Below are 10,855 nucleotides of genomic sequence, written 5' to 3' on the forward strand. Positions count from 1 at the left end.
ACTTCTAAGATTCAATATGGGCGTTTGGTCTAGTGGTATGATTCTCGCTTTGGGTGCGAGAGGTCCCGAGTTCGATTCTCGGAACGCCCCTATTTTAATTTTTTTTTTTGTTTGTTTAATTTGGGTCATACATATTTATTTTTCCAGTTTGCACTTTCTGATTGTTTTTGTCATTGCATCCCAGAGGTGTGTTGTGAGAGATGTAAAAGTTACATTTATTTTAACATTTGTCTAATCTGACCCTCCAATGGAACAACTGGACTACTACTACATACCAACACTTCATAACCAACAGTACCAAAATTTGGGCTTATAAGGCTTATAAGCCAAGCGCTATCGAGTCGTCCCTATAACCATGAGGTTACGAGTTCAAGTATATGGTAGATTTGTGGATATATTCATGTTGTGTGAGTTATTGTTCTATAAAAAACAACTACAAAAACAATAACAAGTAACCAAAGTACAAAGATCACTGATAAGGAGCTCAAATCCCATTCCGTTCACTCTTTTCAGGTAACCAGTAACCAAATTCAGGACAATGAGTTTTGGCATCTATTAAGTTGCCATTAAATTTGAAAGAGATGCAGACTTGGTGTCTACTGTATGTATCCCACTCCAATCAATTCGACCACTCTATGTCACCATAAATTAACGTTGAATTTCTGGATACTTGCATTGGTAGTTTTTTTTAATTTTGGAGAATTAATCACCGCTATACAAAGGGAAATCAGTTGGTTAAGTACTAAATTAACTTTGGAAGGTCTCTTACCCTTATCTGCTATAGTTGATAACGGTAGAACAAGTAAGCCCTCACACTCGGTTATGCATAAAAATATGGTATGCATCTCCATAAGTTCAGATAATGCTAAACTTTTGAGTGTATGCGATTCAGTTATGGTGACGCCTAGGGTGTCAAGGTGACTTAGGCACCCCAAATCATTAAAACTTACTGCATTCCCACATTCACATTTTCACATTCAGAATCTTGAATTCTCAACTGCCATAACTGTAATATAAATTTAAGATTCTCACCTGAAATAATCCGTTTATTTCTTCACGTGGAATTGTTTGAAGACAAGTAGAGACTTTGAATCTTCTACTTCTATTAAATGAATACACAGATAAGAAGGAAAAAACACGTTTAACACAAGCATAAGATTCTTGTCATTCATTCTGCAAACACATTGATCAAACTAACAAAGTGGTTACCCTAATATGCAGATTATTAGTGAAACCAAATTACAACTGATGTCTCTCAGCTCCAAAATTTCCAAGAAAGAGTGTAGTATCTTTACACAAGTTTAATGAACGAAATCATGCTGGTCATACTCATGACATTGAAAAGCCTTACAAGTTCCTTAAATAGGTTTTTCTTTTATGTTTTGTTTCCTTCGATCATAAATAATGGCTGAAAACTCAGACATAGTAACCAGTGAATGTGAAACCTCTCCCTACAATCTCACCAGCACAAAACCATGCAAAGCATTCCAGCCCAAACAATGCAGCAATACCAGCTTGTTCAACGTGCATATCTTTTTTGTTTTTCCATATGTTCTTCACGTAATCGAGCTCCTTCCAGAATGACTCGTTGCGGTTAGGAAGGCTGCAGAAAATGCATATATGAAATTAGAAAAGTGACAGTTCTGCAGATACCTCAGTATTTTTGGTGAACCCGGCCCACACAAAAAGCTACTTTTTTAACTCATCACCCAACCCACACCTGACCCACTTATTTTGCCACCCACATCACACGTAAAGTCATTACGAGACACAGTCTCCACTTGCAGACTCAAGTAAAGATCTAAGATATAAAGAACACCAGTTTTAAAAGATACCACTTGCGACAAACGGTATTCACTAACCTTAGATCAAATGTAAATTATATAGTAAATCACGAAGAAAAAAATAAGGACGAAATCGCGCAACTATAGTACCGAACCAAAAATGTTCATACTTTGATCAGAAATAATAATTGATACCAACTGATCCTTTAATGAAACAACCACTATATCTTATATGAACTAATTCCCAACTAGAAAAGAAAAATACATTGAAGCTAAAAGCCTGATCTTGAATATGTAAAATGCAAAATTCCACATGTATGTCAAGTCTTGTAACACAAGTAAAACATGTAGTCAGATTGAATGTCAAGGAATCAGAATACATAACCTTTATTCTAACTTTATTGTGTCTTCACAAACGATTTCTCACTAGTTAGAATAACATTTCAGCTTCTTATAACGACAAAATTTTGTATTATACTTTTATATAATAAGGATTGTGCTATAAAAATACAATAACTTTGATTTCAATGCAGTTACCTTAAAAGGGTAATCAAATGTACAATGTATGAACTTATCTAAACTAAAATGGCAGCAGGTTGACAGGCACTTAAAGTGTGTTAAAGTCCTTACAATTTCCTAAGGGATAGATATAGCAATAACAATATAGTTGAAAAAAAGGGTCGGAAACGGTCACTGGAAACCCGGTTAGGCCGCATACATCTAAGTATAAATACTCACCTTCCCCAGGTAGCCTGAACAGAAAAATCTTATACGTTTACCCGTGTATGTTCTTGTAACATAACCAAATTATGGACAATAAGTGTGGCAGGTCAACCAAAGCTCGCCCATCTTAACTCATTACCAAAATTCACCTACCATAAATGGCCCAGAATACACACAGAGCAGCAAAGTCCATAGAGTATACACTAGCAAGACGAGTGTAGAACAATTGTTTAGACAACTCATTGCATTTCTCAACAGTTGCTGGTTGTTGAACATACTGCTTGTTCTGCTCCATTAACTGCTTATAGTAAGCAGATCCATGTGCAGACAAAAATTGAGATGCCTGAGTTACCTTTGATTGCAATTGCTTCAATTTTGATGCCATCCTCTATCTGCAATTGACAGCATCCAAGTAATAAAACAATTAACTATAGTTATGAAATACATCCATGTATATTCAGAATTATTATTAACAAATTCCATGAATCAATGATCAAGTCAAAAAAGCCTACCACTTAGCAACTTGATATTACCCATATATGGCATTTAATTTCGCATAAGCCATAATGGCATGTGAATAAGGGCTGATTCATAATAAGAAATGTATATTTAGAGTCAATTTAGGGGTTTCACAACAGTAACAAAATTGATATTGATAGAAACAATATAAATTAACAAAACGCATACAACGGAAATACGATACGCGGCAGCAGTAGATCTAAGCAAATCGTAAATATAAACAAAATCAAAAACGGGGAAAATAAAATGAAAATTAGAGTAGTTAGATGATGAAGATAATTAGAGAAAAGTGACGTGTACCTGAAAATGAAATTGAAGCAGAGGTGAGAGATCTGAGGACCTTGGCTTCTCTCGGCAGTGAAGCTGTGAGCGTTTTACCAGAGACAAAGTTTTGGACTTTTTGTTGTTCTTTCGATATATAGAAGAGGATATATAGATAGATACACATAAATACATGATTCGTTGTTGGTAATTTTTGTTACATTTGTTATGATTTCAAAGTTACTTTTTTACTTTCACCAAATTATAAGATATAAACCATTCCCAAACACAGTCACAGGCAGTTGAGACATTATTTGATCAAAAAGTGCAATCTGACTCTGACTGACCTTTTTTTACTTAAAATGTCAATTTTCAATGTTAGTTTCAGTATGGTTTACCATTTTTTAATTTTTGCATTTTTTATATATAATTTAACACATTATTTAATATTTGAAAATAAGATATTTATTAATAATAAAAACAAAATACAAATAATTAAATAAAATAATTAATAAAAAGCATACAATATAAAATAATAATAATCTTAAAGATTACATAAATATATAAATACTAATTCGTTGGTCGAAATGCCGTTGGAAAATTCCAAATATGTTCGATTAAATCTTCAGTCAGCTGGTCGTGCACCGCCCTATCCCTTATTTCTCTTGTGACAACGTCTTGATCACGTCCTCTATTCCTAACTCGTTGGGCACGATTTGCTCTTTCCTCGGTTATAAACCTTTCTTCCCATTTACATAACGCAAAATCATTGTCTTCTAAAATCATATAACATTCCATTACTCTTTGCATCTTGTTTACTTTCAAAGTCCGTGAAGGTTGACTTAAAATATGAAATCGCCCTTGAAGAACAACAAAAGCCCTCATTATGTCCTTTCGTGCACTTGCTTGAATCTCGTGAACTTAATCCTTGGTTCATTTGTGGGGCACGACATTCCTTTGATCAGTGTCGCCCAATCAGGATATATACCATCAGCAAGGTAATAACCTTTGGTGTAATGATGACCATTAACCTCAAATGGTGCAGATGGAGCTGTTCCCTTCTTTAGTGCATCAAAAACTGGTGACTGATTCAAAACATTGATATCGTTGTTAGAACCTGTCATCCCGAAAAAGGCATGCCAAATCCACAAGTCATATGAAGCCACTGCTTCAAGCATAATCGTCGGTTTCTTGTGATCACCCCTAGTGTATTGTCCTTTATAAGCGACCGGACAATTCTTCCATTCCCAGTGCATACAATCGATACTACCGAGCATACCCTTGAATCCATGCTTCTCCTCATGTGCACTATATAATCGTGCAACATCGGTTGCTGTGGGAGATCTCATGTATCGACTTTTATATAAATCAATAATACATTTACAAAAGTTGTCTAAACATATTACTGAGGTTTGCTCACCCATATGTAAATATTCATCGAGAGCATCGGGGCTTAATCCATAAGTCAATTGACATATAGCCGAAGTACACTTTTGTAAAGTAGTAAACGACTGCCTACCAAGTGCATCATTTCTTTCTCTAAAAAAATCGAAATGTTCAGGAGTATAATTACCATTAAAATTAGTTATACTTTGAGCTATACGTAGAAATAAGTTTATGGGCATTCGAAACCGCCTTTTAAATTTCTTAGCAGGGTAAACTGGTGCGTCGGCGAAGTAATCGTTCCAAAGACGTTGCGCTGCTGACTCCCGATCTCTCGGAATGTATCCACGAACACTTGGATTACGAGGAACGGACTCGACTTCGGACTCTTCGCCCAATTCTTGAATAAGTTGGATAATACGAACATCCTCCGAATCTGAATCGGAAGCTAGTAAATATGACGCCATAATTTTTTTGAGTAAAAAGTATAATTTTTGAGAGTAGTTGTTGTTTTTTTATTTTTTTGTGTAAAAATGATATGCATGAATGGGTATTTATAATGGAAAAAAAAGGAAAAAAAAGGAAAAAAGGCTATAAAGCCGTTGCCCAACGGCTATGACACGTGGCCCAATCCTGACGCGACACCAACCACTGACCTTTTTTCCGTCGAGATCCCGACTAACGCCCATTAGTGACGAAAACTGACGTCGCGTTAACGGCCGTCAGTTTTCGTCAGTTTTGGCCAGCAAGGACTGACCTTGCAATTCGACGCCCGGTTAGGAAAGGTCTAAGATGGCAATTAATCGAACATGAATAGGTTATTTATATTTATAAATTATAGTTATTTAGTTTTTATTCATTTATATATATATATATATATATATATATATATATATATATATATATATATATCGATATTCATCTAATTTCAAATCATGCATTTGTATCAATATTTATGAATTGAGAGGGTTAATTAATATCCATTTAATATTAAAAAATATAATCGATATTCATAAAATATTATAATATTTTTTTAATACACATAAAAAATGTTATAACATAAAGAAGTTAAAAGTTGTAATGGATATTCATTAAATATTAAAAAATATTATAATATCTTTTAATATAGATAAAAATAAAAAAGTAGTATATCAAAAATAAATATACATAACATAATTAAAAACTATCTATAAGAATGTGTAATCTTTATCGAAGCTATAACACAATTTGTTGAATTTATATTAAACATTGATTATGAAAAATTAAATACGTAATTTGTATGTTTATTTTGTTAGATATGCGTGTTTTATTGTAATACGAAGTATATCTTAGTTATTCCATTATAAGGTTGAAAACAAAATATAAATCTAACAGTAAATGCATTTGTATCAGTAAATATGTGAATACATATCTATATTTGTGCATTTATATTTATATATGTATTTCGTTACAGTGGCAAAGCTTGAACGTTGCGGTTGGAGGCCAAATTTTGTCTAATGTGTGCTATGTACTTAGCAAGAAATAACGTTAACTTTGACGGACAAAATTGCATATTTTATACACTTTTTAAGTGACAATACCGATTATAATTGTACATTATCTAAGTTAACTTCTTAACTTTAAAATTGATTTCAAGGTAAAAATGGCCAAGAGATATGAAAAATGAAATAGATTGTTGATACAAACAAAATTTGTGTGCCTTCACCATTTTCATCATATCTTTTTCATACGGACTCCGATTTAGTTGATTCAAAAACTCAAACGTCCGTAACTCAAAGGGTACAAAATTCCACTACTTACTGAAAATTTTGGAGGGGCGAGGGCCTCCTCCTTCCCCTAATAATCTCCGCCCCTGATTTCGTATGTTAATGGATATATATTCATGAATGAAACTTTTCATCAATGTCCATATCCATATCCATTTGGGTTCATTTATATTCGTATCCGTATCTATTTAGGTTCATCCATATTCATTATGAAGCAGGTGGATCAGATGGATATCTATTGGATGGGTGACCATTATCATCCCCAATCATATAGTGGATAGAGATGGCACCCGCGGGAGATGGGCACAGGTCCAAAGTACCGCGACCAGCCCGTCATGATTTTTCTTTACCCGCGGGTACCCGTTTATCCATCAATGGGTAAAAAAATTTGCCCGTACTCGCAACCCGCGGGTTTACAAAATGTGCACTTTAACTATAATTTTTAGTTACGGATACCCACTACCCGCGTATTTTACCCGCGAATAATTATAAAAATACATTAAAATTTTAAATTATATAATATATAATTAATTATATGCATTTGTGTAAACGGCTATACCCACGGGTAGCTTAAACGGGCATCACGGATACACGGGTCAGGTTTTACCCGCGGCGGGTATGAAATACCCACGACCCACCCATGACCCGCCAACGGGCACAAATTTTACCCGAATAGTGCTCGCATGTATATTTTTTCCTAAATACCCGCCCGTCACGGGTCACGAGTTTTTTCCACTCATTGCAATCCTTAATAGTGGATGCCCTTTTGGCAAGTATGTCAAATTCAGAAGAAGTATATTTTACTACAATATATAATATAATTACTCCTTTCGTCCCACCGGAAGTGTCAACTTTTACTTTTGACAGTTTTTCTCTGTTATTTTTTACTTTAAATATTTTTGTTCGTGTAAGTAATATTTGATGAATATTATACGAATCGATTCGATTTTAAATGTGTTTTCACTTTTACAACATTCATCAAGTATTCTATAACACAAATAAATATATTTAAAATAAAATGTAAATAAGAAAAACTATCAAAAGTCAAAATATTCAATTCAGGTATAGTAAAGGGAATATAATATATATATATATATATATATATATATATATATATATATATATATATATATATATATATATATAGTAATTGAGTCCTAGAATCATAAATATGGTGTATTAAATACGATTAACTCAATAAAATTTATCCATGTAATTTAATAGGCTGGTAAAAAAAGTTAAAAATTATTATGGTAAATATGTAAAAAATAAAAATAAAGACCATATTAAATAAAGCTCATAAATAAATTTTAAGTAATTAATAATCAATAAATATACAAACCTTTCATCTTCTAAGTAACGTAAGTTATTTTTTTAGCCGATAAATATGTCATTTTCATTCTATTTTTTCATATCAATCATACAAAAGAGCACACCATATTACTAATGTTGTATTCTCGATTTTTTTAAGATGAAAGTAGAAGAAATGATATATATCCGAATATATATATATATATATATATATATATATATATATATATATATATATATATATATATATATATATATATATATATATATATTATTAAACATAATATATGTTTATTTATTTTTGTAGCTATGGAAGAAAAATCAATTTCAAAATATTGTAAACCGCGAACAAGGCAAGAAGAAACGTGGTTGACTCTATGTTTGGTCGATTCATCCGAAGATCTCTTTTTTAATGTTACTATTATGATTATTATATTGTATATTTGTATAACTTATATGATTAATAATTAAGATTATGATTTACTATTATGATTATAATTCATAATTATAATTATGAATATGATTACGATTATTATTTTTATTATTATTATTATTACATTTTAGTTTAATTAATATAACTATATGAGTATTATAGGTGTAATACTTATTTTATTAATTTTCATAAATAATTATATATATATATATATATATATATATATATATATATATATATATATATATATATATATATATATATATAAACGATATATGAAATGATATCTATCAAAATAAATATGAAAAACAAAAAGTTTGAAACTATTGTTATTATTTATGTTATAGCTTAATTTTAAATTTATGACAAAATTATAATAAGGAAAATCAAACGATTGAAACTAATCATATAATTTATGACATATAAATTTTACTTATTATGAATAAATGTTTATAACTAAAGTTAAATTAATAAAAATAAAAAGATACTCCGTATCAGTTATTGAAAATTTTATAAGGTTTACTACTCTTGGTGGTGTTAGATATCTTTATTATAATAATTAATGAATAATTTTTATTCAATGTTATGAACCTTCAATTTTATTCTATTCACAAGTTTTATATTATGTGGTGTAGTAATACGTAACGATTCATGTTTATATTTAGAAGATTTTTTATGTACTACAATTATTATGTATATACTTATTGTCACATATGAAGTCATAAAGAGAGACCTTCAAATATTTAATGGTAAATTGTAAAGGTCATATATGTTTTAATATTATGAATCACACTACAATATGTAAGTCTTAGAGTGTATTTTGGCATCATTTGTTAACTCATTCAATCACCTTTAGTAAATTTTTGTTTATATATAGTTTCATAGTTAGTACATATGACCCGAATGTGCAGATTTCCATAGTGGCAAACAACACATATGCATAAAATTCTACTTGATCACTTGCATAATGGGACCAACATCAACTTTCAGTTCAAGGTAATATGTTTTCAACCAACTCCCGCCATGACTCTAACCATTCGGAACACGAATTTCAAAATAGTGAAATTTGAGACAAGTCGTGCAATGCACTGGCATTGCCTCCTAGTATATAATAATAATATAGTACTACATAATAAAGAGTTAAAGGTACATGATATTCATGTACTCTCACTTTCATTTGATGTATGTTACTCCCTCCGTCTGAATACGAGAGTCTGGTTTGACTTTTTATTGATTTTATGATATATTAACGAATTATCTGATTTGCTTTTCATTTAATGTTATTATAAATAGTAACTAATAAATTAATTGATATATTTGATGTTGAATTTTCTATAGTAAAAAAATTGAATGTTATTTAGAGTAAAAGATAATAATTTTGAAAACAATAAAGTAGTACTGTATGTAGTTTTTATGAGACGGAAGAAGTATATACTAATAAAAATAATCATTCTGGTCAGAAACTTTCAAAATTTGTTGTGTTAATGTAAACAAAAATGTTATTTGTTACATGCTAGATCGATAAAACTAATTATGTAACAATTTTTTTTTTTAATTTTATGTAGCATTTTATAAACGACCTAAACTAGGAAAATGGCGCTTACAACGGAAGGACAAAAACCGACAAAGACGAAAATCAAATCCAAAGAAAAAATCAAACTAGACAAAACGAACATAAGAGACCAACCAGTGCCTAAACAACCCAACACATTTACATATCTTTCACAAATCATCAAATTGTTTCTTCTCGGCCCCTTGAACAATCTTTTTCTTGCAAGATTTATTCAGTTTAGCCATGGTATTACGCGGGAAACTTGAATTAATAGGAATTCCTTCAACTTTTTCGCACCAAGCCCTTGCATTAACTCGTTAAAGGAGTCGAAAGAATAACCATACTTGCTACGGGAATTCTCAGCACTCGAACCATTTACCAAAGGCATTTTGCCTTTCTTTTTATCCATTTTTTTTGCCACCGACGCAAAATCCAAAAGCTATTTATCAAATATCACAAGTGCCATCGACAATAATCCTTAGTCGAACCCAAAATGCACATTCACACAAGACAAACAGGAACCCGTATGAAAACTTTTTATAGCTCCCAATCCAACTCAAACAACTTCTTCAAACCAAAATCAGAAAACTCTGCAGGATCAACAAACTTATTATGATTGTTTGGTTGGGAATATCAGAGAGTGTAGAAGGGAAGATTAATGATTGATAATGATTAGTTGTAATAGAGTAATATTATCATTGCCTTTTAATAAGTATTGTATCATTCTCCACTAATTTGAAAGTAATGAACTAAAGGAATAAGATAATTACTCCACAAAATTGCGTCGTTGGTCCATCATGTTTGTATCAAATAGCATGGATAACCTTTATCTATTTTTTTAGCGTCATTAACCTTCAACTTTCTAACTTTAGCATGGATGAACTTCAGGCTAACTTTTGTTAGTTTTTAGCTGTTAAGTTTTCTCACCTGCTAGGCACATGAGGGTATATTTGTCCTTTGTGTTTTGGTGTGTTTTGTTTATAACCTTACAGCTCATACCCAATACTTGAGTCGTTCGTGACAAAAACGCTCTCAAATATAAACCCTAATTTCAATTGCAGACAAATTTTAATTTAAGCAATTCGAAAATCGAATTTGATTTGAAGCAATTCGAAAATCGAAA

General features: G+C 31.3%; 2 protein-coding genes and 1 non-coding gene across 3 annotated transcripts; 1 reads left to right on the top strand and 2 right to left on the bottom strand.

Moving 5' to 3' along the window:
- The first annotated feature begins 18 nt into the window (after positions 1–18).
- TRNAP-UGG (transfer RNA proline (anticodon UGG)) lies at positions 19–90 on the top strand. The gene has a single exon. It is a non-coding gene; the product is annotated as a tRNA-Pro (tRNA).
- Positions 91–1,184: 1,094 nt separating this feature from the next.
- LOC139904326 (uncharacterized) lies at positions 1,185–3,438 on the bottom strand. The gene is made up of 3 exons (XM_071886261.1): positions 3,327–3,438; positions 2,711–2,899; positions 1,185–1,603 (listed from the first exon to the last, which is right to left on the bottom strand). The coding sequence occupies exons 2-3, from the start codon at positions 2,890–2,892 to the stop codon at positions 1,417–1,419; spliced, it is 369 nt and encodes a 122-aa protein (XP_071742362.1). The 5' UTR covers positions 2,893–2,899; positions 3,327–3,438; the 3' UTR covers positions 1,185–1,416.
- A 733-nt stretch (positions 3,439–4,171) lies between these two features.
- Positions 4,172–5,137, bottom strand: LOC139843170 (uncharacterized). The gene has a single exon (XM_071833237.1). It carries the CDS (start codon positions 5,135–5,137, stop codon positions 4,172–4,174), a length of 966 nt encoding a protein of 321 aa, XP_071689338.1.
- Positions 5,138–10,855: the final 5,718 nt, after the last annotated feature.

Source organism: Rutidosis leptorrhynchoides, chromosome 4, assembly GCF_046630445.1.
Source record: "Rutidosis leptorrhynchoides isolate AG116_Rl617_1_P2 chromosome 4, CSIRO_AGI_Rlap_v1, whole genome shotgun sequence".
NCBI lineage: Eukaryota > Viridiplantae > Streptophyta > Magnoliopsida > Asterales > Asteraceae > Rutidosis > Rutidosis leptorrhynchoides.